The sequence below is a fragment of the Heptranchias perlo genome, chromosome 36 (genome assembly GCF_035084215.1).
Source record: "Heptranchias perlo isolate sHepPer1 chromosome 36, sHepPer1.hap1, whole genome shotgun sequence".
NCBI classification, from domain to species: domain Eukaryota; kingdom Metazoa; phylum Chordata; class Chondrichthyes; order Hexanchiformes; family Hexanchidae; genus Heptranchias; species Heptranchias perlo.
Window position 1 is genome coordinate 22,248,352 of NC_090360.1, and position 27,247 is coordinate 22,275,598.

The 27,247-nt window shown below is 47.6% G+C and overlaps 1 protein-coding gene across 27 annotated transcripts in view; it reads right to left on the reverse strand.

The window, feature by feature from the left end:
- LOC137304194 (sorbin and SH3 domain-containing protein 1) overlaps nt 1–27,247 on the reverse strand; it is a 357,720-nt gene that overhangs the window by 53,061 nt on the left and 277,412 nt on the right. For 24 of the 27 annotated variants that reach the window (XM_067972736.1, XM_067972735.1, XM_067972732.1 and 21 more), the window contains 7 exons: nt 24,086–24,215; nt 22,628–22,742; nt 18,135–18,257; nt 12,295–12,378; nt 8,647–8,712; nt 3,109–3,210; nt 1,526–1,575 (listed from right to left, as the gene is read on the reverse strand). In XM_067972736.1, the coding sequence (XP_067828837.1) occupies nt 1,526–1,575; nt 3,109–3,210; nt 8,647–8,712; nt 12,295–12,378; nt 18,135–18,257; nt 22,628–22,742; nt 24,086–24,215 (670 nt within the window). The remainder of the gene's footprint in view (nt 1–1,525; nt 1,576–3,108; nt 3,211–8,646; nt 8,713–12,294; nt 12,379–18,134; nt 18,258–22,627; nt 22,743–24,085; nt 24,216–27,247) is intronic. The other 3 variants (XM_067972739.1, XM_067972744.1, XM_067972746.1) reach the window with 3 other exon arrangements.

The window sequence follows — 27,247 nt, forward strand, 5'->3', positions numbered from 1 at the left end:
TCCCTACTTCCCCCCGTTCTCATCCCTCCTCCTAACCTTCTTCCATCCTCTCATCCTCCTTTCCCTTCTTGGTCTGATTCAATTATCCTTCAACCCGCAAACTCTGCTTACCCTGAACTCTACACTTGGTCTGGACTCCCCATGTGCAAAATCACAAAAGCGCGACTAGGATCATATTGAAAAAGCCCAGACGTCACACATCAGACGTCACAGGTGCAAAACAATGCTAAAAAAAAAAGCCCGTTAGTTAATGCTGGGTGTTTTTGAGCTGGAGCTGAAACTAACAAGCTAAATCAGAAGAAAGGGAGGGGAAAGAAGCTAAACTTGAGCCCCAGGCCCCTGAGACAAGGTAGGCCTCGGGGCAAAACTTACAGATTTCCAACAGGACACCAGCAATTATATAGATAAGTTTATTGATTTTTTTGAAAATTATTTGTTCTTGTGTTTACTAGGTTATAAAAACTTTAGGTGCTGACTTTTTTCTGCACGAAAGGTTATTAGAACAGGGAATGGCATATCTGTGCATGGATTTTCTAACTGGAGTGATTGGAAATCCTAGCTGATTTTATCCCCTCTCTACTTCTAGATCTTAAAGCTAATTGTAGCAGCCCTATTGCCCCCCTGGCTCTGATCAAATAACAGCACAGACTGGGCAATCTTCAGTCAATTATTCCCTACTCCAGTCAACAACTGACCAGATTTACAAATGGACTCGGGCCAGCTCTCAGCAGGCCTGCTTTGGACCCCATGTACTGCGTAACTCTCCTGTAACGGAAGATCATCTCCCTCCAAAGTGAATTTTTTTTAAAAAATCAGGAATGAATCTAAAACATTTCAAAGGAAAAGCATCTCAAGAGGGCAGAGCATGTCCCACCCTGTCTAACTGTTATCCCCGAAGGTCCCAACGTAAATAAACAGCTCCCCAGGACCACAGGAAGAGCTGCAGAATGCCACAGTTCAACCCTATAGTCTGACAGAGATGTATTTTCCTGAGATAACGGTCATTAAAGAGGCACAGTCTTTAATCTTGGGGAGGGTGAACCGTGAGTGCATCACATTCTCCATGGCGATATCACAAGGAAGAGGAGCGATGGAGCTGGTTCAATACTGCAATGCAAATTGTGGGTCAAGTCTTTGGCAAACAAAAACAAAAAGAATTTGCCGCACACTTTTTGGTAAAAGACTCGGAGTCCTTCTGGAACCTTCCAATCATTCCTCGAATTACCGACTACTTAAAACACGAAGCAGAGTAAAGCTGGCATTAAAAAAAAGAGACAATACCTACCTCTTTCAATTCTGTTCAGAGAAAGCGATGAGGGACTCTCTGTTGCTTTACCCGATTGTACACACACACACACACACACACACACATCACATTTATCGTTGGGGGTCTTGGTGCAGTTTAAAATGCAGCAAATTCAACAGTACTGCGCAGATTAGAGATACTGATGGAGACACGGAGCACCAGAGACAAACCAAAATTACGCATAAATGCTCAGTTCGGAGAACACTGATGGTTACTTACTAAGTCGAGCGTTCGGGTGGGATTTCCAAGGGAGAATTCAGTGCTGTGCTCTGAAAGAAAAAAAAACAAAGAGGGTCATTGATAAATCTGAAATAACGCACACAATAACAGAGAAAAAGGGCAAAGGGAAAAAAAAAAAGCTAGCTGCCCTGATATCGAGTGAACTTCCCAGGCAAGACCCAGACTTGCACTGTTTTCAGATTTGCTGGTTAGTTGCAACTCACGCACCACATATATATGTTCCAAGACTCTGAGCCCTTGCTTGGCTGAATAAACCCAGTGAATTGAGAAGTTCCCTCGGGGTGAGGGTGGGGGGGAAGGCGAGGTGGGGGGGTTGGAGAGAGAGAGAGAGAGAGAGAGAGAGTGGGTGGGTGTGTGTGACAGATTGAACAACAGCCAGTGCACTGATCCTGGCCTCTGTTCTTTTGTTTGTGAATGAGTCATTGTGCATCAAGCCAAAAGCAGGGAAAATATCCAACTGGCCTTGGAGAACTCATACAGTGTGCAGACTTAGAGTTAGAACATTTCTAAACTAATCCCTGCTCTTCACAAACTTATCCCTTTCTTAATATAGCATCCATAGAGAGATTATTTTAAAAAAAGTGGAGCTATGATACTTGTTTAAAATAAATCTCACTAGCACTTGCTGTAATTTTGCAGTATTGTATTATCTGTGCTTTCTCAAACCGTTAAGACTCACGCTGCCCTGTGCCCTTTCACAGAACTCATCAGATATGGCTCTTTGTTCAAAAGCATTTTAATTTGACAGCAGTAAGCAGTATACAAACACTTCTCCCGCCAGCAGCTGTTGCTGTTCTACTGAACGCATACTTGACTGTGGAAGCATCAGGCTCACTAATCTGAAAGGGCAAGTCCTAATCACAGGCAACTTGGACAGCAGGCAAGCTTACCCGCACAGAGCAGGAGAAATTACGGAGGGAATTACCGTCTGCAGCTCCATCTTGACAATCTCTCTCTCTCTCTCTCTCTGTCTGTCTGTCCGAGTCTCATCGGTGGGACTGCCAGCTGGAGAAGATTCCCGGTTACGGATTGGGACAGAGTGGATATTACTGGGACTGGCCCACAGCGAGCGCAACAACAGGAAGCAGTTGAAAAAAAAAGCACACACACACACACACGACCGTACAAAATTGCATCTGGGATACAGGCAAGGTCTGGAAACAGAATGTGGGGCTGTTGGTCAACCTCTAGTCTGAATTATAGCCAAGAAGAGAATTGGAGCAGATTCCTGCGGCAGGTCATGCAGAAAAAGCAGTTTCATTTTCAGTATGAACTGAGCAAGGAGCTGAACGGTCACCAACGGGAGAACAAACAAAAAATATAATAATTATTTTATTTTTAAAAAAACGCGACCAAAGATTCAGGCGTACTTTACCCCAGTACGAGAAGGTCCAGCCTCTGCCATTCACATGCTAATTATCAATTGATTACAAGTTTATTAACCATCAACAGGGGATTCCCTACAGACCCCCCCCGACCCCCGCACTGATTGATTGCTGGGCCTATTCATTCTCAGTAGTGAAAATGTTAAAGCATGCAGCGAAGGAGAAAGTCGAGAATACCTTCCACCGCCGGGTGTCCTGGCTTTTAAAAAGCTTCTCCATATTTTCTAAATCTGTGTCTAGCTCAGCCTGGTAGAGAGACAGATCTTTTTCTAGCTGATCCTGATTAAAAAAAAGGAGGAGAAAAAGAAAAAAGAATTGGGAAAAACACTGCGTTCAGTTAAGTGCAAATGGAAACGGTCGCCCCTGGCACGTTAAAGAAGCCAAGTGCACAAGGAAAGTGGCTACACAATAAAAGAGTAACTCAAGTGTTACACAGAAACCCCAGGGCCCAATCTGCTCTCGCAGAACTAAGCTGAATAACCCCACATGGGGAAAAAAGAGCAGTTTTATACAAAACTACTGGAGATTAAGAACATCTTTTTCTTTAAGTTAACAGAAAGTTTGAATTTCAAGGTGTAAAGACACCACAACCAACACACATACACTGAGGAGTCACATGAGCAAAATATTAAAATGACACATGTTGGGGCCAGCAGTAATGTAAGAAATAAATGAAAGCCTTTCCCAAATTGAACTCATTTTGCAAAGGTTCGGTCTCCATTTACCGTTTGCTGATCATTTTATTCAGTATACATCCCCCCTCACCGAGGGATTTAAGATACATAGGTATCTATTCCCACACTTCACCAGGGAAAAGTTTTAATTTTCCTGAATGAGTGGGAATTTTTCTGGGTGGTGAGAATCTTTTCTTCCTCAGTTTCTCCCCTCCTCTCCTGAAAGCACCTCCTCTCCTGAAGGCACCAAATGGTGTTGGGCCACAGCTCTCCTGGGCACCACAGCCCAGTTGTACCTTCATTTGCGAGTCTAGAGAGTGAGCATAGTCAGGCTATTTGACTGTAGGAACATCACATTTGATCCCAGTCCAGTCTTTCCCTGATGTCCACACGCACACTTCCGGGACGGGGTCACTGCATAGTTATCCTGAACGGTAACCCTGACTGATTTTAGTTCCTCTTCCTCAATGCAGGGTTGCTTAGGCCAACTGTGCTCCAATTACTGCCCCAGTTGAGATCATCAACTTAACTAGAACCTGGGATACAATCAGAGGCTTTTCGATCCGTGTGACTCAACACATGGGGCCTCTGAGCTGTCCAACGATCTCATTGCACCTTTTCAATGGTGAAGACGATTAAGAATTAGGCTCTGTCTCAGAGTGACTCACCTATCTCGCCCCACTTCCAACTTCCTTTTCCCCCTTAAGGTCCTTGAATAAGTCATCCTCACCCAACATTCCCTGTCTGAATCCCTTTATCCTGGCTTCTATGCCACCCACAGCACCAATTCAGCCCTAACCAAAGTCACCGATATCACGCGTGACTGAGGCCACGGTGCATTATCCCTCCTCGACCTTTGTGTCGCCCTCAATCTCTCCGCTGACCCTCTCCTCCATGGTCCATTTTATGGTTCCATCCCTATCTGCCTCAACGTAGCCAGCACATCTCCTCCAATGGTCCTCCTCCCTTGCCCATACTGTTGTCCCCTCCTTTCCTCATATACAGGCTGCCTCTCGCCAACATGACCTGCGAACAAGAGGTCAGCTTCATCTCCACACCACCACCCTCGGGTCCAAGACTGTTGCTGGGCTGTCCGGCTGCCCGCCTGCCATTAACTGGTGGATCAGCCAGAATTTCCTTGAGCTTAATAATGACAAACATCAAAGTCAATCTATTTGTAAATTGCCAAAACTCCTTAACCTAGCACCAGACACGATCCCCCTCCCAGCTGCTTGCTCCAATTGAACCTGCCAGCGAATGGTTACGGAGTCCTATTCAACCTTGAGCTGGAGCTTTAAGCCCTTCACCTAGTCGATCACCAGGAACACGCCCAGCAACTGCCTCTGCCTCACCTTATCCTCATCCAAACCTTGGTTATCTCCAAGCTCAATTTCTCCAACAGTCTCTTAACAGCCTCCTGAGCTCCATTCTACATAAACTCCAACTCCACCACCTGCATCCTATCCCATTCACCTATAACCCCCGTTGATGAGAGTTGGCTCTCGTTCGCAACTCATTGACTTCAAAATCTTCATCCTCATTTAGGAATGTCTCCCTGGCTCCCTCCACTCTGGCTCTCCAACTTCCCTCGTCTAATCCTACCCACCTCAGTAACCTCCTCCAGCCCCACACCCCAGGGCAACATCAACCTACCGACCTCAGTAACCTCCTCCAGCCCCACATCCCCCTCCCCGGTCTCAACCTACCGACCTCCGTAACCTCCTCCAGCCCCACACCCCAGGGCAACATCCCCCTCCCTAGTCTCAACCTACCGACCTCAGAAACCTCCTCCAGCCCCACACCCCAGGGCAACATCCCCCATCCCCAGTCTCAACTTACCGACCTCAGTAACCTCCTCCATCCCTAAATCCCCAGATACACCCTCCCCCAGCCCCATTCTACCAACCTCTACAACCTCCTCCAGCCCTGCTCCTGTGCCTCTCCACAATCAGCGGCAGCACCTTCAGCAATCATGGCCCCGCTCTATGAATGTTTTCCTAAATCCCTCCTCCTCGCTACATCTGACACCATCTTCCAAAGCTTCCGTAAACCAAGTCATCAGTCACCTCCCCGATCTCTTCTCCCAATTCCTGCTCAGCGTCTAAATTCAACCCCCCTCCCTCCCATTTTGAAGAAACTTGGGATGTTTTGCTACATTTAAGGTGCTCGCGAGGAGCCAGTTGTTGTTCCATCCATTGTGATGGGTATTACAAACAATCCCACCAGTCAGCATGAATTAGAAGTCTTACAATCAATGCGATGTACCACTCAATCAATGGGGAAGAGAGATCTCATGTAAGAACTCAATATGACCCATCTCAAAACAATTTCCAGCATCGTTGCCTGTCTTGGTCACTTCAGCTTTGACTTGACCTGGCTCCACCCCATCTCCACCTCCCCCCCCAAAAAAGGCACATCCAGGGATACAAAGGTTCTGATCTCTCTCTTCTGGGCGGAGTTTCAGGAGGGAGGTACTTCCATCTGTTCCTCTGTGTCTGCCCCAGGCCTGATCTATTCTCCTGGAGATTGCTGAGTTCAGGAGGTCACAGATACCATAAGAACATAAGAAATAGGAGCAAGAGTAGGTCATTCGGCCCCTCGAGCCTGCTCTACCATTCAATAAGATCATGGCTGATCTATCTCAACTCCACTTTCCTATTCTAACCCCATATCCCTTGATTCCTTTAGTGTCCAAAAATCTATCGATCTCAGTCTTGAATATACTCAAATGACTAAGCATCCACAGCCCTCTGGGTAGAGAATTCCAAAAATTCACAACTCTAAAGAAATTTTTCCTCATCTCAGTCCTAAATGGCTGACCTCTTATCTTCAGACTATAACCCTGATTTCTAGACTCTCCAGCTAGGGGAAACAGCCTCTCAGCATCTACCCTGTCAAGCCCTCTAAGAATTTTATAACTTTCAATGAGATCACCTCTCAGTCTTCTAAACTCCAGAGTATAGGCCCATTCTACTCAATCTATCCTCATAGGACAACCTTCTCATCCCAGTAATCAATCTAATGAACCTTTGTTGCACCACCTCTAAAGCAAGTATATCCTTCCTTAGGTAAAGAGACCAAAACTGTACACAGTACTCCAAGTGTGGTCTCACCAGAGCCCTATATAATTGCAGCAAGACTTCCTTACTCTCATACTCCAACCCCCTTGCAATAAAGGCTAACATACCATTTGCCTTCCTAATTGCTTGCATGTTAACTTTCTGTGATTCGTGTACAAAGACACCCAAATCCAAAACCAAAATTGACTAACAGCTTCAAAAAAAGCTGACACATCCCAGTAAGTTGATAACTTAAGAATGACCCTGATTATAAGTCTGTGAGATATGAAGACAAGTGCTTACGTGGGTTTTATAAATTATACTGTTGCTATATCCAGTATTCTTTCCCTTAATTGGAGACAGTCTATTCCTTCTCCCTCTCAGTGCAACCTGTGTCTCTTCTTCCATGGCCCAATTCAACCTGGCACTCTTTCCCTTCCTTAACTCCTTCAGTCCAGCCTGGCACACTCTCCTTATATTAATACCGCCATTCTTCCTCACCACTCCAAATTAATGCTGGAACACTCCATCCTCTCCACCCAAAGGCACAGCTCCCAGCTTCTCCCTTCACCCAAAGCAACGTTCCCAGCTTTTACCCACTTCCTTCTCCTCTTCATTTCCCCCTCCCCTTTCCTTTCCCCCTCAGCACCATTCCTACCTTGGAATGCTGCTGCTAAGGGAAGGGATCCTGACCAAGGTTACGGTCGACGGAGCTCCTATTCCAGTGAGAATTCCTGCGTTTCATATGTAGTGGCCGGGATCTCTCCCATTAGCAGCGGGACTCTTGGAGAACACTGAGCTCCAGTCAATAAACACTGATTGGGCCCCAGGACACACTCATGGTCTCTGTCTATGAATGTGACAGGAGGAAAAGTCCTGCACAATGGCTGCCACAAGCTGCCTCTAACCAGAAGTTGCTTAAGCACTGGGAGTGGCCATCATCTCTTGTAGCTTCGCGACCTGTTCAAATTCACAGATGAATGACGGGTCTCAGAACTGACACCCTCCTGGATCTGGGCCAATAAAAGAAAGATCGTCACTCCCCAGTGGCTGACCTTCAGTGGTCACTCCCCAATGGCTGACCTTCAGTGGTCACTATTGTAGGCATTACGGAACAGTACGTACAGTGAACATGTATTGGAAACAGAAAATGATTCTCTCCATCCTCCACCCCCACCCAGTTCATACTTTCTGCACAGTCCATGAGGAGATCATACTACAGGAAATGATCAGACCGATACATTATCCTAAATCACAGAAGATTTAGAAAAAGCCCATCTCAATTTTTACCCTCTAACTATTGGATGTTGGAGTGAGCCTTGACTCTGGTATTATTTCCAGCTCTGAGTTGGAAGGTTGGGGGTCGAGCCCCACCCCAGACAGCCCCGGCGAGCAGAGTCAAAAGGTTCCGGTCTCTGAAAACTGGGTTGACATCCAGAGGGATACTCGTGTCTGAAAACCCCCCCCCCCAACAGCATCGAGTGGGGGGGTGGCGAGTCAGGCCTCGTAAAAAGGGTCTTCGTTACGGAAACGACCCAGAGCGAGATCGGCCGGCTGGAAGAAACATGTTGCACGACAGAAGAAGAAATATTCGATTGTTGCTAACACCATTTGCAAGGGCTGCTTTTATAATCTATGCGCACAGGGACATAACATGCACCAGCGATTACAGTCATACATCCACAGTGATTTTATATCAAAGCACTCAATAAGTAGCTAATCGCTCTGCAATGATCCGAGACCAAAGGCAACAATGCTGAACTCAAGTGTTAGAAAGGAAAAACCACAAATGCTGAAAAAGTCTGAAATGAAAAAACAGAAAAGGCTGGTCAGTCAGCCTCTGCAAGAGGGGAGACAGGGTGTAAAGTCACCCACAAAACAGGGACCTTAATCTCCCTCTTCCAGAAGCTGATTGTTTGCAGCGTTTTAAGGGTTAATGGTATGGTCACACAGCACATCAGAAAAACAGGCAGACAAGTTACCTTCCTATCCTCTAAAGAAAGGATAGAGCATTCTCCTGGCGTATAATCCCAGATCTTTTTTGGAGGCTGATGAAGAGCAAAGGAGGAAATGAAGAAATGAACAGAACAAAACATCACAAGAAACGAGGGAACCAGGAGGTCAAAATCGAGATGGGTCGCAAAATCTTGTTTCCGAATCAAAGTCAGAATTCCCTGCTCCCGCGCGGGTCTCTGTTGGTGCAGGCAGGGGGCATTGCTGAGCCAAGCAGACCGGGGAGGGAACCGGTCCCATTCCTGGTCTGTGCTGCTGGGTAGGTTGATTGATCTCAGTCGAGGCAGGAGACCGGGCCACTAAAACCATGGTAACAGGCGCCAGCGAAGGAGCAAAGGAAAACAAAATCAGCCGGAGGTCCCGCTCCTGATCGCCAACCAGTAGCTCCTGCTGGAGCCATGGCTCCTGCTGGAACCAGCCTCCGTGTGCAAGTAGGAACAGGGCCTTTCTGGCCGTGAGGCCTGCATGGCCGAATAGCTTTCTGATGCTCACACACGAAGAATGGCCACTTGGGTTAGGATGGTAACCATGGCAACGGTCGGTGGGGCGTAGGACGAGCAGCCCGTGCCCTCCCGCCCAAGACGGTAAAGAGCAAACCTGTAGGACGAGGCTCTTTCTTTAAAAAAAAAGGCGATTCTATTCGGCCTAATAAAAACGCTCTGCTGGTATTTCTCTTCCCCCCCCCGAGCACACTGACTCTCCATGGGCTGCGGGTAATTCACCCCAGTCGGCATTTACAGGCACGAGCTTGGGCAATGAGAGCGCATGGGCCTCATTGTGTAAAGGAGAGAGACAGAGAGAGAGATACAGGATATAGCGTTTCAGATGTGTATACACCATCACAATCAGCTAAAAGTCACACACCCAAAATGTCACAACCTGTGCATTTTCCCAGCACTTTCAATTTTTGAGAACCCACGGGCAATTCGACCACATAGGGCCTCGCATCCCAAACCCATCCAACATTTACATACACACGCGCAGTGTCCAGCTGGAGTTGTGAGACAGTGATCCGGAGCAGAACCCTGGTTTATTTTCCCCCCCCCCCTCTCTCCTCCCCTTCCTCCCCACCCCACCCTTCCTTGGCCCAAAGGCACTGAGGCAAACCGCCAAGGCCATCTCTGCAAATTCAACACAGGTCAGGGATGAAACGTGGGCCGCGCCCGGTGACGGGAGCTTTGCTGAGTGGATTTGAAGTGGGGGGGGTGGGCAGGGACGGTTACACTTTCTTACAGAGCGAGGGATTTGACATTTGAACTTCCAGCACATTTAAAATGCTTGCTTGAAGCCTACGGGCAGCATGCACTGCGAGCAAGGAGCAAGGGTCACGGCGGTGAGCAGGCCAAAGCAAGGATTTAAGATGCAGTGATTTTGACCCCCTCGTTGCTACTTCACAGGGTTGATTCAGAACAGACAGGAAGAAACACTGAGGAGTTATCTTACACTGGCAGGAGGAGACAGCAGGAAAACTGGCAAACAGCACACAACAGAGAGGAAAGCTTTCAGCTGACCAGTTAATTTTACAACAACTTTCTTTGTAACCATCTGCCGAGGCCTGTTTATCAGTCTCATTTCCTAAAGGGAACAAATGACTTTTTTTTTTAAAAACTGCTGTTAAAAGATACCAAGACTTGGAATATAGGAGCTGCACAGGCTGGTGGATCCAGTACCTACCACATTGATAAATGGCTGATATCCAGGATTGCAATGCAGGACAACAGAAATAGACCGTTATTTACACTGGCATTTCAGTCACTTTGGATTTGGCACCATTCGAATACACACCTGCACACAAGACATTTTATGTACCTTGAAGGCATCAATTTATGCCGAGTGTAGCCCCACAGACAATGGGTGTGATCCCCACACCCTCCTCACAGATCCAGAGTGTGACCCCCCCCACAGGCTCAGAATGTGACCCCCCCGCCCCCAGAGCAAGACTCCCACACCCCCAGCCCCACTGGCCCAGGGAGCGCTTCCTGCCCATCATAAGGGAGGCTTAAGCTTCAGTTTAGCGTCTGCTGAACGGGTGCCCCACCATTGAATTTCCAGGCCCATGAAGCCTTGGTCTTCCAGCTGAGTGAAGATGAAAAACTTTCAGCTAATAAACAGGGGGTCTGGTGGGATGTCTCACCCCTGAAACTCTCTCTCACCAACAGTCTCCCCTCCTCTCCTTAAAGTGTCAGGAGACTAGTGTCTCATCCAAGGAGACATTGTCCCTCAGTCACTGTCTCTCTCTCTCTCTGCCCGCCATCTCCCTTCCTCTGTCCGTGTCTCGCTCTCCGTCCGTCCCTCCATTCCTCTCTCTCTCTCTCTCTCTGTTTCAGCGTTGATCTCAGTCTCTTACTCTCGACAGCCAATCTCATGCTCAGGCGGCAAGTTGAAAATCTCCCCCCTCCTCTCCCGGTATTGTGGGCGATGGTGTTTGTTCTGTCTGGACATTTAAGTTAATTGCAGGTTAGAGTTAAAAGGTGTCCGGTGCTTTCAAGGGACCAAAGATGCAAGGGGTGATTCAAGAGGCGCCCTGTCGGTGGCATTGCCTTGTGAATCACCCTGTGGTGTGAAGACACCCTTAGGTGTCCTTACAACATGCCTCGGCCTCTCGGACAGCAGAGAGGAGGGGGGGCCGGATCCCAGGCCTGTCACGCCAATTCTCCAACCCCTGGGATTTCCAGGGCGCGGAGTGGAAAGTGTAACCATGGCAACGGGGCAGGATGGGATATTCCTGGACTTTTCGCTCCCATTCCTTGTGCCAATGCCGGGTGTCCATTTTGAGGGATTCCTAGGGAGGATCTGGCAGGAAATATCAGAGGACCCAAAGTGAGCACCATATCTCTGCCAGGGACCAGGGATTGGCGTCAGAGGCCGTTCCTGCAGCCGCAGGCCTCCCTGGGGGAATTCCACCCCGACTCCAAGGTGTAAGGGCCTGGCCGGGGGGGGAGGGGGGGTGGGGGTTGCACTGGGGACGCATTGGGGGGTTAGCAAGGAAAATCGGTCCTAATGTTGTTCTCCATTTGCTGAAACAATGAGCTCCCCATTGTCAGGAGCTTCGCAATTGAGATTCAAGCATTACACTGAAATGATTTTTCTAATCACCTGTACATGTGGAAATGAATCCGAATTTCTGCCGGTCTTTCTCCCTCTCCTGAATCGCGCTGGGGTGTGGATCTCAGGGCACCAGGCACCCTTTCATACCTCACCCTACTTAAAGAGTGATCTTAAGTCTAGAGGGTGACAGAGAGCAGGCTATTTGACTGCAGGGGGCATCGCGGCGGAGCTCGATCCTTTTCTCACCTGATGTCCCCACACGGACGTGCTCCAGCTCGATGCCTCATCTCTAGCCCTGGGGTTGCTGAGGCCAACTCTAGTCAGCACTTGTTGCCTTGGCTGAGACGGGCACAGGCCGGGGATCAAACCGTGTGACTATGATAATGGGGCAGCCATTGCTGCATTTTGACAACTGTTTCTTTTAAACAGAGAAAATGACTCATTACACGGCCAAAGCTCCCGAATAACAGTGCTCCAACTCTTGTGAAATTATTCCTAGTCAGTTTTACAAATGACTGCAGCAATGAAAAAAAACGTTTAACCGAGACTCAAAACAGCGAGCAACTTACCGGCTTCCCGAATTCCAGCTCCGAAAAGAATTTATACCAAGGTTCATTCTTTAAATCTATTTCTTCTGGACTTATATCCCGCTTCTAAAAAGAGGTAACGGCATGGGAGTGGAGGAGAAAGAAGAAGATTGAATAAAGGCTATAGAACAGCAAGATGTATACCATGGAATGCAGGAGCTGTAATATGTATGGACAACCCACCTGCCCTGGGCACTTGAGTCCGAGCACACACACCGAAATTGGCCAGAGATACCCTGGGCTTCTTTGTTTGCTTTTAAAAAAAAAGACCGATTTGTCTCAGGCCAGTTCCCACTGGACATGGACACGTAAACTTCATTCAAAGAGGCCCGAGACTGCTGAGATGGGAAATAGTTAAAGGGCACACTGGTGCAGCAGGGGGAGTTCTTCATCCTTCGAACGTCCTTCTGGGGCTGAGGTGTGTTATTGTTGGAGCAGATCAACGGAGCTTTATTCTGTATCTAACCCATGCTGTACCTGCTCTGGGAGTGTTTGATGGGACAGTGTAGAGGGAGCTTTACTCTGTATCTAACCCGTGCTGTACCTGCCCTGGGAGTGTTTGATGGGACAGTGTAGAGGGAGCTTTATTCTGTATCTAACCCGTGCTGTACCTGCTCTGGGAGTGTTTGATGGGACAGTGTAGAGGGAGCTTTACTCTGTATCTAACCCGTGCTGTACCTGCCCTGGGATTGTTTGATGGGACAGTGTAGAGGGAGCTTTACTCTGTATCTAACCCGTGCTGTACCTGCCCTGGGAATGTTTGATGGGACAGTGTAGAGGGAGCTTTACTCTGTATCTAACCCGTGCTGTACCTGCCCTGGGAATGTTTGATGGGACAGTGTAGAGGGAGCTTTACTCTGTATCTAACCCGTGCTGTACCTGCCCTGGGAATGTTTGATGGGACAGTGTAGAAGGAGCTTTACTCTATCTAACCCCTGCTGTCCCCACCCTGCTTGATGCCGACACTAGTGTTTCAAATGGAACCTGTACTATTTCCCATCACTAATATCTCTCACATTAAAGAACATCAAATTCACAAAACGAGTTGTTAAAAAAATAAATTTTATATTAAACAGACACGGTCTTCATGAAAAAAATGCTGGAAACTTTGATATATTTGTTAAAGTTTTCATCAGTGATATGTTTGATGGAGTCAAGTGCATTGTTCTAGGGTGATCCCATACATACTGGTAAAATGATAAGATAGAGAAAGGGTTAATACATAAAGATAAAAGTACTGAATGAATAGAGACAGACATTCTGGAATACGAGATAGTTTAAAAGAGAGCTAGATATCAGAGAGACTGTGAGCAGAGAAGAGAGGCTCTATTATTGTAGCCTTGGGGCAAAGGGACCACATGGTGTGGTACTGAGCCATACAGATTAATAGGTCAAATCCCTGCTCTGTGCTGAGTTAGGTCATCTGAACTCTCAGGTTAAAGGAGGGAGAGAGAAATAATCAGCCAGGGTTCCTGCTCCTAACTGCTGTCCACCGACTCTTGTTGGGAAGTGGGTGTGTGCGTATTTGGAAAAATATTCGGGCTCAGCTATCATCGCCTCCCTAATCGGCTATTCTACCGGTACTTGCTGTTCAGGTCACGCGGCCATTTGAGCGAGATAGCCGCGGGTCACCCGTGAAACTGTACCCCCACAAGCCGGCGCCTTCCGGAGAGGATCAATATTGGCGGGGGGGGCGAACGGCCCAGAGCCGTCAGTTATGGGACAGGAGTATTTAAATAGGGTGCAATCCCTATAATGGGAAGGGGTCTGTGTACCACATCGCCCATTACAGACTCAAGCTGCAGCTCTCTCGGATTTCCCTCAGGAACTTCCAACCTCCTCTGAGTGAACCCAGATTTAAAAAATCAAGGCATGGCCGTCGGATATGACCTTTTCGCTCTCGATTAAGACTGCGGCCTCGACCTGCCGTAGAGAGCACAGGGAAAAGAGACCGGCAATCTTTGGCTCGACCAACATGTTCCTTTTCCTCACCTCAAACAACGGCAGTTTTACTTTATCCAACACAAGAGGCGACAATGACTCCATACACCCTGGAACAAGCAGTGCTCCAAGCCAGGCCTATAAAACACACCCTGTAAACAGGATATCTGGTTGTACATCACACCCCGATCTTGCTCGCAAAGACCACCACACTGGGTCATGACAAGCCCACTCACTCCTGCACACATTCAGTACAAGGCATCTTTGCTTTGCTCCCAGTGTGGGACCTCATGAGACAAGGAGCACTGGTCCCAGAATTGGACCCACCCCGTCCCGCACTGCTCTTCCATTTCAGCCCGTTTTTTTTGTCCAAGCTTCGGTTTTGAAGCAGCTCCTGGACTGGGAGAACATTTGAGCACAAGGTCCCCTCTGGATGACAGTGCAGTAAGTTCCTTTTCAGCCAACCATCATCTGTTCATGATCTGGGCCAATTACTTATTGCAGCTCACTGCCCCAAGGGGAGGTTTACGCAGAACGTGCAAGACTCGGGAAGCAAACAGTATCACACGTGGCAAGTGTAGGTATTTGTGGGATTTCTCACGGGATGTCACACACCGCGACAAATCACTCGCCCTGTTTGGAATTTCGTTAGGTCCAGCCTCAAGCCGCAAGTGGTACAGAACCCTGTTGTAATCCATATTATGTCTGCTCCTCCCCAGCCGTTGCTGTGACCACAATTGAGCTCAATCCATTGCAGTGGCCAGAAATCCATTTGTGGTGGTTCACTTCAGACAGTTGGGTTCTCTCTAAGGCAGCCACATTCCAATTGTTCGAGTTCGGCAGACAGTGCTGTTAGCAGCTCCTCTTCCTGTTCTATGTCAATAAGGAGTGGAATTTTTACAAGTTCTGAGATAGTGCCAGCCCCACAAACAATGTCCTGCCTGCGACTATGGAGCCAGCACCTCAATCCTCGGTGCTGTCTCGGGTCCTAAAAGTTCAACTTCCCATCCTTTGGAATAAAATAAGTTTAAAAATGCAGCTGCTTAGGATAAAATTCTCTGCCTGGAGATTGTCAGAACCCTACTTAAAATGAATCCGTTCAGTTTTAATCCCACATACGACCGATCGTTCCTTATTCAACATCTAAATAGCAACCTCGCTCTGTCACACCAGCCATCCCATGGCCTTACAAACAGAAAAATGTCAACACTGGCACTCTTCTGAAGTTAGGACTGAGTTAGCACATTGTTGGAGGAAAGTAGAGGGAGCTTCCCTCTATCACACCACACTAGATCTGGAAACACTTGATGTCAGCACTGAGTGGGTGAAATTACTCTTGTGCGATATCGCAAAACAGGCACTAGCAAATCAGCAGCTTCAATGGAAAAGAATAATTGGGCGGGGTGTAAGGAGGGCTGCTGATTTGTTATTGCCCGTTTTGCGTCACTGCATAAGATAAATTCCACTCATCCGCAGCAGAAAATTCGCATTTAAAAAAAAACGATACAATAGCTATTCACGCACAGCTGCAAGGTGACTCAATCTGGCCGTGGGACCGAGGGTTTAGGGATCTTTTCTTGTGTACTTCTCACAGCCAGGAGCTGTTTTCATCTTTTGACAGAGGATGACGACAGAGTTCGGTTACGTATAAATCGGGCACAGTTTGGAAAGAATTCTCAAACGTCAAAAAGGATATTTTAGTGGATTTTGTGGATTCCCTCCACAATCCCAAATTCCACCCGTTGAGCCTGCCCCAATCTCATGACTGGTCACCATAGGACACTAACCACATCACTGACCGTCAGAGTGATGATTGTCAGTTAGATTTATTTTCTGCACCTTTCAGTTTAATTGGACTATCTGCAAAAGCGTTTTATTATTCGTCTTTCAGATAAGACACTAAACCGAGGTCCCGTCTGCTCTCTCAGGTGGATGTAAAAGATCCCATCGCACTATTTCGAAGAGCAGGGGAGTTCTCCCCGGTGTCCTGGCCAATATTTATTTCTTAACCAATATCACTAAAAACAGATTATCTGGTCATTATCACAGTGCTGTTTGTGGGACCTTGCTGTGCGCAAATTGGCTGCCGCGTTTCCTACATTACAACAGTGACTACACTTCAAAAGGCTATAAAGCACTCTGGGACATCCTGAGGTAATGAAAGGTGCTATATAAATGCAAGTCTTTCTTTCTCCTCAGATTGAGGGGGCACTGGCGGTGCTGTGTTCTGACCCAATGACACTGGGTTACCCAGTGCCACCCTTTTTGGTCCAATTAAAACAGCCCCGACCTCACTCCCACCACTGAAGGAACACTGATCCATGCTGTTATTCGTTCCAGACTCCAGCTCCCTCCTTGCTGGTCTCGAGCTCCACAATTCACGAGCTCTATCGCATCCAAAACTCCATCACCTGCATCCTATCCCATGCTAAGCCCCACTCGCTCATCAGCCCTGACCTCAGCCTCCACAGACTCCCCATCTCCAAAGCATTGAGATCAAAATCCTTGGCCTTGTTTATTCATCTCCCCAACACCAGGTGGGTGGGTGGGGGCAGGGGGAGCAAGGCCACGGAGGGATTTAGAAACAAGGATGCTCTCTTGTACCCTTATATCCCCCATCCAGTCTCTGTGGTGACCTTCTGTGCATCCACTGTCTCTCTTGCTGCTCTGCTTTCAATGGCAGAGTATTCAGCCCCTCTCTCCCTCCCCACCCCTCTCCCTCCCCGAGCCCCTCTCCCACCCCGCTGTCAAAACCTGCCTTTTCGAACGTGTATTTGGTCTTCCCTCCAAACTCCTCCACTCCTGCTCCTGCTTGGTGTCCATGTCACCTCTCTGTCCAATGCCTTGGAACATTTGATTACGATAACGGCACTTTATAAATGCAAGGTGTCCCTCCTGGCAGCAGTGGCTCAGTTGGCAGCACCTCTTGCCTCAGAAGGTTGTGGGTTCAAGTCCCACTCGAGAGACTTGACCACATAACCTAGGCTGACACTCCCAATGCAGTACTGAGGGAGTGCTGCACTGTCGGAGGTGCCGTCTTTTGAGTGAGATGGTTAAACCAAGGCCCCATATGCCCTCTCAGGTGGGCATAAAAGATCCCACGGCACTATTGGAAGAGCTGGGTAGTTTTCCCCGGTGTCCTGGTCAATATTTATCCCTCAACCTATATTACTAAAAAACAGATTATCTGGTCATTATCTCTTTGCTGTTTGTGGGACCTTGCTGGGCGCAAACTGGTTGCCCTGATTCCTACATTACAACAGTGACTACACTTCAAAAATATTTCATTGGTTGTAAAATGCTTAGGGACGTCCTGAAGTTGTGAAAGGCGCTATATAAATGCAAGTTCGTTTGTTCTTGTATTGCACTGTCCTCATTCATGATGTCTCATGAGTGGGAGTTCAACACACAAGGGGTGATGTCATGAGGCTTCACTGTAGCCATGGGCACAGCTCGGAGACTGCACCCCAATTCTCTGTCCCACACTCCACCCCAGCCAGGGTACCTCATAAAATTCCTCCTCAAACTTCTGTCCCCAGCACATTCTAACTAAAGCATAAGCAGGGCAAGAGGATAACTAAGAAGCACTGGGTAGTCGCAGCTCTCTACCTTTTACGGCACTGAAAGATCCTGAAGCAGTTCAGTACAATATCCTCCACGCCATCTCGAGCCAGATTAAATTGCTTAGCAATTACAATTGAGAACTAAGGAAATGTTGAAACGCTCGAATTCGCAGCACATGAATTACAGGAGAACGAGGACTTCAAGCAAACTAACGAAACCTACCAACATGAGTCTCTGAAGAATGTTGAAGCTGCTTACAATGGAACGTAAAAGCTTTATCTGCACCCAAATATCATTCGAACGTTAATTCCACTTACGTCTCTCCCTGTCTCTTCGCCGTGATGGTTTGAATGATTTTCATCCTGATCACTCTTGTAGCCCAAGAAGCTATTCCTCGGAAGTGGCTGCATTAGATCTTTCCCGCTGTTTCCGTCCGTCTTCTGGTGTGAAAAGTTCAGGCCATCGCATGGTTAGTGAGATAAAACTCCAACGTCTCCATGTTTACAGCAGCATGCACTTGGGTTCAGAGCTTCACCACCAAAAGGCAAAGCATTTATCCCAACGAGTGACAAGGCAAGAATGCATGCAAAAACATGCAGGATAGGGAGCAGTGTGCCTGTGTGATGGATGCCTGTCAGCGCTCTGCTACTCTCCACCTTTTGACTGAGAGGGTCTTGTGGTCAAAGTATAAATAGATTACGTTTCATTTAAATATAAATGGCAGCTTCCTTTATCTCCTACACGGGTCAGTGCCCGTCGAACTGTCCCCCATTGAGAGAGAGTCAGTGCCCGTCGAACTGTCGCCCAGTGAGAGTCAGTGCCCGTCGATCTGTCCCCCAGTGAGAGTCAGTGCCCGTCGAACTGTCCCCCATTGAGAGAGAGTCAGTGCCCGTCGAACTGTCCCCCAGTGAGAGTCAGTGCCCGTCGAACTGTCCCCCAGTGAGAGTCAGTGCCCGTCGATCTGTCCCCCAGTGAGAGTCAGTGCCCGTCGAACTGTCCCCCAGTGAGAGTCAGTGCCCGTCGATCTGTCCCCCAGTGAGAGTCAGTGCCCGTCGAACTGTCCCCCAGTGAGAGTCAGTGCCCGTCGAACTGTCCCCCAGTGAGAGTCAGTGCCCGTCGAACTGTCCCCCAGTGAGAGTCAGTGCCCGTCGAACTGTCCCCCAGTGAGAGTCAGTGCCCGTCGAACTGTCCCCCAGTGAGAGTCAGTGCCCGTCGAACTGTCCCCCAGTGAGAGTCAGTGCCCGTAGAACTGTACCCCAGTGAGAGTCAGTGCCCGTCGAACTGTCCCCCATTGAGAGAGAGTCAGTGCCCGTCGAACTGTCCCCCAGTGAGAGTCAGTGCCCGTCGAACTGTCCCCCAGTGAGAGTCAGTGCCCGTCGATCTGTCCCCCAGTGAGAGTCAGTGCCCGTCGAACTGTCCCCCAGTGAGAGTCAGTGCCCGTCGAACTGTCCCCCAGTGAGAGTCAGTGCCCGTCGAACTGTCCCCCAGTGAGAGTCAGTGCCCGTCGAACTGTCCCCCAGTGAGAGTCAGTGCCCGTAGAACTGTCCCCCAGTGAGAGTCAGTGCCCGTAGAACTGTACCCCAGTGAGAGTCAGTGCCCGTCGAACTGTCCCCCATTGAGAGAGTCAGTGCCCGAACTGTACCCCAGTGAGAGTCAGTGCCCGTCGAACTGTACCCCAGTGAGAGTCAGTGCCCATGGGACTGTACCCCAGTGAGAGTCAGTGCCCGTCGAACTGTCCCTCATTGAGAGAGTCAGTGCCCGTCGAACTGTACCCCAGTGAGAGTCAGTGCCCATGGGACTGTACCCCAGTGAGAGTCAGTGCCCATGGGACTGTACCCCAGTGAGAGTCAGTGCCCGTCGAACTGTACCCCAGTGAGAGTCAGTGCCCGTCGAACTGTCCCCCATTGAGAGAGTCAGTGCCTGTAGAACTGTCCCCCAGTGAGAGTCAGTGCCCGTCGAACTGTACCCCAGTGAGAGTCAATGCCCATGGGACTGTACCCCAGTGAGAGTCAGTGCCCGTCGAACTGTCCCCCATTGAGAGAGTCAGTGCCTGTAGAACTGTCCCCCAGTGAGAGTCAGTGCCCGTCGAACTGTACCCCAGTGAGAGTCAATGCCCATGGGACTGTACCCCAGTGAGAGTCAGTGCCCATGGGACTGTCCCCCAGTGAGAGTCAGTGCCCGTGGGACTGTACCCCAGTGAGAGTCAGTGCCCGTGGGACTGTACCCCAGTGAGAGTCAGTGCCCGTGGGACTGTACCCCAGTGAGAGTCAGTGCCCGTAGAACTGTACCCCAGTGAGAGTCAGTGCCCGTAGAACTGTACCCCAGTGAGAGTCAGTGCCCGTAGAACTGTACCCCAGTGAGAGTCAGTGCCCGTAGAACTGTACCCCAGTGAGAGTCAGTGCCCGTAGAACTGTACCCCAGTGAGAGTCAGTGCCCGTAGAACTGTACCCCAGTGAGAGTCAGTGCCCGTAGAACTGTACCCCAGTGAGAGTCAGTGCCCGTAGAACTGTACCCCAGTGAGAGTCAGTGCCCGTAGAACTGTACCCCAGTGAGAGTCAGTGCCCGTAGAACTGTACCCCAGTGAGAGTCAGTGCCCGTGGGACTGTACCCCAGTGAGAGTCAGTGCCCGTGGGACTGTACCCCAGTGAGAGTCAGTGCCCGTGGGACTGTACCCCAGTGAGAGTCAGTGCCCGTGGGACTGTACCCCAGTGAGAGTCAGTGCCCATGGGACTGTACCCCAGTGAGAGTCAGTGCCCGTGGGACTGTACCCCAGTGAGAGTCAGTGCCCGTGGGACTGTACCCCAGTGAGAGTCAGTGCCCGTGGGACTGTACCCCAGTGAGAGTCAGTGCCCGTAGAACTGTCCCCCAGTGAGAGTCAGTGCCCGTGGGACTGTACCCCAGAGTGTATCTGGGAGGATAAAACCGGCCGAACTGATATGCAGAGATTCACACCTTAATGCCTCTATGAGTCGAACACTGCACAGACATCCAGGGCATAAAGTAAAACATGACATTCACAAGACTCTGTTCTCTGCGAATGTTGCATGCAAGACAGGAGCTGAGCATGCAGGTTCTGTGTTAAGAAAACCAATGAAAGCGTTCGACAGAATTCTCAGAAATCAGTCCCCACATCAAAATCCGCAGGTAGCAAGCAAGAAAGGATAGTTCAAGAGTCAAAGTGGCAGCTCTACCCTCTCTATTGTCCAAGTATCAAAATTATGGGCACTTCACTCTTAAAAGTATTTGGTTCCTGGCCCTGTCTATCCAACTTGTTCATCTTTTTACCCTGCACTAGATGATCTTCCGTGACATTGCTCATGGACAAGACAGAGTCAAATTTATAAATTAATAAATTCAGGCAGAAATGCTGTTATTAATTGGAATTAACTTAGTGATTAATAAAATGTATTCAAAATATGGAATTGTGTTAGCTTAATAAGTAGTGTAATTATTAAATGCAGCCACTAATTAATTATTCAATGCAGTGGGAACTTTCAAGGATATGTAGTCAGTGGCTTCATTTTTCCAGCTCAAAATGTCATCAATGAGCTATTTCCTGTAACTACAGGCCATCGGGTTCCCATTGGCTGCAGTTAAATGCTGGCGAGTTCTTAAAAACGTAATCTATTTCAAGTATAATCATCTTATTTCTCGAGAGGGGGAAAAACAATCAATATTCAGAAGCTGTTGCAGTAATCAATATGGAGCTTGCTGTTCACAACAAGGAGCCTTGTTCGATGGGACAATCGGGATTGAAGGCTGGAGACCCTCCCAAATTTCTGGTCATTAATGTTAAGGTTTGGAGATCGGGAGGGCCACGTATAGGACGGGGAGAGCAGTTAGTCTGTGCACTGGGAGTTCCAACTTATAACATTTACCCTGCAATCCCTTCCTGTTAATTAAGTTGTAATGATATTGTAGTGCGTGGTTACAGGTCACTGACCAAAAGTGAAGGCAGGGCACCAGTCAGTTCAGAATAACGCACAAGGCCGAGCCTCAGCCCCACTGAGTTGATCCATCTCATTCGGTCTGACGTTACCTTCAGTCCCTTGACTGAACTTTCAGCTTGGAATCAATAGATGGAAAATGGCGGACAACACACTGGTGGTTTTCTGATCAGTACCGACAGCGGTCGAGAATCCTTGCTGTGGGCACTTACTCACAGAACCAACCCGAGTGTGCGTCCTCGTTGGAGGCACGAAAACTATTAGGGCCCAAGGCTCAACAGAACAATCCAAGCCCGCAGAAAGGAGCTAAAGGTAAATTCTAAGGCGAGGACAGTCCTACGCAGGCAAAAGTTGTTTTCAGTGTTCTATTGGGTTTATTGGTAAGTTTTGTGATTTTTTTTTGCAGAATTTTAGATTTCTTTATGTTATAAATGTCATTTTTAAGGAGTAAATAAAGAATTGGGTGAAATATCAAAAATGGCCATCGAAAGAAGTGGGCAAAAACACTCAGGTATTTGATTGGTTGGTTTTGTGATTGCTGTCGGCCGTTCATTGGTGGCCTTTTAAGCCAATGGAAATTTGTATAAAAGAGACATCGTAATTTCTGATTGGCTGAATGAGCCTTAACTAAAACCGACCAATCAGCACGGTTCATTTAACGGGCGGCTGCTCGTGATTGGTTGTTTTCTTTATGGGGGGGGGGTGGGGTCATTTGAGCCAATCAGGACTCGTTTTGCCCTGGAGACATGCACACAATAAAAGAGTTTTAAATTGGGGAGCTGGTTGGACAGAGAGAGACAGACATTATATATAGAAATAAAATGAGATTCTGAAGCAAGGTTCAGCCATGCTGGGCACAGTACCGTTTTCTCATGAGCAAGAACTGAAGACTTTCCAGGTTCATAATCAAAAATGCTTCTCGGCTCAGCACGATATCTTCGCGTATCCACTTTTTTGTCCAGAGGTCCCCAGTCGTTCCTGGGAGAAGGAAAAGAATCAACTGTGAACTCTTTGGTATCCATGGAAACGGAGAGCTTCCTTGGACATTGGCCCTCGGTCAGGCACACCGTTAATCCCCTTTTAATCAGCACACCCTTTGATCTCTGGCAGGCTGCGTGCTCATTGTGAGTTCCTTGGCTACACGAAAACATTTCTTTTCAGCAAGAACATGGGTATATTTTTTGAGGGACCTGTAGCTGGAAAAGGGACAGAATGTCAAGAGAAAGCCCACACTATTTTAATAAATATTTGTGGACTATACCAAGGATATGTAAACATTGATCGACAAACCTGCTTATCCAATGGGGAAACCTATTGAAATCACACACAGTATAGGGATGATTCTTGAAATTAGGGCTTAGCATTGTACGGGACCAGAATTTGAAGTCAAAATAACAGTGAAGCTAATGGCGTTCACTGTTATTTATTTGCAAATCACACAGCAACTTCAGGCGAGGGCAGATGTGGGGTTGAAAATGTGGAAGTTGCCGTCTGAGATGTGCTGCTCTGCCGTTAGCATCGTGAAAACTGCATCTCGCGGTCTGCCCCGCCATTGAAATGCTTTGAATGGCGGGAAGTTTTTGTACTTGCACAGTAGATACAAACTAAACTCCCCACAGAGAGTTAGGGCTTGTCCATTTCAGCCTAAGGACTCCTTTTAACAGCCTGATAAGTCTTAACTACTGCCAGTCAACCTCTCTGGTACTGAACATTAACTATTTTCTGGTATATAATTTATTATAAAACAGAGGAAATGTCACATGCCACTCAAAGTATTAAAACAGTGTTTGAAAAGTGCGAGTAAAGGGAAACTAAAAATGGATTTACAATCCAGGTGGGCCTTGGATTTACAGACAATATAAAAGAAAAGACTTACATTTATATAGCGCCTTTCATGACCTCAGGATGTCACAAAGTGCTTTACAACCAATTAAGTACTTTTGAAGTACAGACACTGTTATAATGCAGGAAATGTGGCAGCTAATTACCTCATTGCTGTTTGTGAGAGCAAATGACCAGATTAATGACCACTGATGTTGGTTGAGAGGTAAATATTGGCCAGAACGCCCCTGCTCTTGTTCAAAATAGTGCTATGGGGTTTTTTACCTCCACCTCAAGGCCTCGGTTTAACGTCTCATCTGAAAGACGGCACCTCCGACAGTGCAGCACTCCCTCAGTATTGTAATGGAGTGTCCGCCTAGATTTTGTGCTCAATTCCCTAGAGTGGGACTTGAACCCACAACCTTTTGACTTGGGAGAGAGTGCTCGTACTTACCCAAGGAGAGTGACGTTAGGAAAGAATGCAACATTGATGGCTCTACCTTTCAGAAAGTGGTTTCAGTGACGATGACCGGGTCGGTAGAGGTAGCGTGGCTGATCTCCTCTCGATGATCTCAGAGTCAACGGTGTCCATTGCACTTTTGGAACGAGGCACAAAAGTCTGACTTTTCACTATAGAAAGTTGACAGAACCAGTTAGAGAATCAAAAATGGCAGTGATACCTCCCCTGGGGGCCCAAAGCTTAAGGTAACGAGTAGCTGAGCTAGACAGATCCCAAGTCTGAGTTGAGTTAGCTGATCTCAAATCGGGCTGGCAGTAGGGATGTTACCATTGGTGCAATACTCCAGGTGCAGGCCACACCTGGAGTAGTGTGTACAATTTTGGTCTCCTTCCCTAAGGAAGGATATACTTGCCATAGAGGGAGTGCAACGAAGGTTCACCAGACTGATTCCTGGGATGGCGGGATTGTCGTATGAGGAGAGATTGAGCAGACTAGGCCTGTATTCACTAGAGTTTAGAAGAATGAGAGGTGATCTCATTGAAACATACAAAATTCTTACCGGGCTCGACAGGGTAGATGCAGGGAGGATGTTTCCCCTGGCTGGGGAATCTAGAACCAGGGGTCAGTCTCAGAACAACTAGGGGGCATAGTCTCAGGATAAGGGGTTGGCCATTTAGGACTGAGATGAGGAGAAATTTCTTCACTCAGAGGGTGGTGAATCTTTGGAATTCTCTACCCCAGAGGGCTGTGGAAGATCAGTCATTGAGTACATTCAAAAAAGAGATTGATAGATTTCTAGATATTAAAAGGAGTCAAGGGATATGGGGATGGTGCAGGAAAATGGCGTTGAGGTAGAAGATCAGCCATGATCTTGTTGAATGGCGGAGCAGGCTCGAGGGGCCGGATGGCCTACTCCTGCTCCGATTTCTTATGTTCTTATGTTCGTGCTACTGGGTTAGAAAATAAAAAATTGGCCAAACTACTAACTCTTAAATCTCTATCCAGTGAGTCCTGCTGGAAGTGAGAATGTTGGGTGAGCACAGGATTGCACTGGGCTGTTGTACCTTTCACAGTTGAACTGCCCATTTACTGTCTAGACTCATGTATGAAGAAAAGCCACTTAGATTAGATTCTGCAGCGTATCCTGGAGCCCGTGTGTGATGAGAATGCATTCCCACTTTAAGAGGAATCAGTTAGAGTCAGATGATTAATTTTGGACAATCTCTGTAAATAAGGGGGGGGCTCTCGAGAGAGAAAGGAGAGCTGTAATAGAGCCAACTGTTAGTTTATCATAATAAACAAACCTGTTTAAAAGCCAAGGGGATGATTTGGTCTGGTCCGATGATGCCATGGAATTGAACCACAGCAAGGAGTCAAAGCCTCATGGAGACAAGGAGGGGGAAGATAAAAGGCTTGTGGAAAAAAGGAGGGGGGGCAAAGAATGAAATGGCAGAGTTCCCGATTGTGACAGACCAAAGACAGATTGCAGCTACACATTCCAGCTCCGTTTTGGTTCTGTCCAACTGAGCAAATAATGACAAGTAGCACGCCCAGATTTTCAGGAGTTGCCCATGTGCCGTCTCCTTTTAAATCAAGGCAGAGAATACAAAGGAAGTCTGGAGTCATGTCCGGCATCACTAATTTCTTCAAGCTTTGTTTCCCAATTTGCTCCCCTCCTCTCCTGAAAGAGCCAATACCCTCGCTGGGGTACAGTTCCATGGGTCCCAGAAGCCCACCTATACTCACACTGGTGTTGACATCCCTCACGTGTGGGCCCACACAATAAATGTCAGCAGGGTGCTCAACCATTAAAAGCACCTTAGCCAGGCCTGGTCCTGTCCCCACCTGATGTCCAGCTGATTCATGCCCTGCATGGATTGCTGAATAGCGAGCAGGAGTGTGCTGGTTTTTCTACTCCCCTAGCCTGCAGACCAGAGGCTAACTACTGCCCCAGTTTAGATCAGCTAACAGAACAAACCAAGGATCAATCCTGATCTGTATAGAGCAGACACGATTTGCTGAACACAAATGCATCGTCAAATCTAAGCGGAGGCCAACGGGATCACTCCAATCAGGACTGCTACGTTTCTAGATCTTTTCCAATCTTCCTACTCTGGATTATTTCAGCTTCTGTATTTTGGCTCACTCTTATGGCCGTGTCCCACCTCCCCAAACCTCTGAGTGTATCTATTCTTGCCTTGAGATCTAGGTCGGCTTTGGGTAATGTGCCCAGGAAATGTACAGCAAACCCAGTCTGGGAATTGCTTTCAGCTATTGGGCTCATCCTGGACTTCTATAGGATCTCACTCAGTCTATGAAAAGAGTAGACAATCACATCGATCTCACTAAGTATCAAATATCAAGTGAATTTATTTGAACAAGCACATAACCAAAGTAATAATATAGATTTATATTTACAGTCATTCTTCTACTAAATTCCTCTAGTGGATAAATATTTTTTTTTTAAATTGCAACTCTAAGAACTAAACTAACCCTTTATAAATAACGGTGTTTCTGTTCCTAGATTTTTTTACCATTGTGAGAACCCAATCAATCTAAACTTTCTTAAAAATTCAAACTGATTTTTTGTTCTTTCGGGAGTTTCAAACTGATTTGTTCCTTTTCTGAGATTTTTTTTCCCCCTTTTCATCCCAGAACAGTGTTACTGGGACTTCCTGATTTTGAATATCTAATCACTCAAATTTACAAAAGTGACTGAACCACACACAAAGTGTCACTATTGTCGCCCCAGCCTGTAACTTGTGACATTGTATTGGTATAGGCTTTGCACAATTGTTCTTAGACTATTCGTTCTCAGAACACAGGGGACTCTGGCAAGGCCACATTTATTTGTTTGAAGGGACAGCTGTACAACAGAGCAACGTATTGGAGTCAACCCCGTCAAATGGGTTAGTGTCACACACTAGCCAGACTGGGTAGGGACGACAGCTTCTCTTCCCTGACGGGCACTAGTGAGCCAGTGTTTGCTTTTCTACATTCCAGCAGTTTCCATTGTCATTTTTTCGGGAGACAGCCCACAAAGGACCAAATGTGTTGAATTAAATTTCCACAATTTTCCACGTTGGGAAACCTAGGCCTGCACGTTATGCTACCAAACCCATTGTATCTCCTGTGGATGGGATTTAAAAAGGGACTGTCGGCAAATCAAAATGGACAAAAATATCTCATTGTTATAAGGACC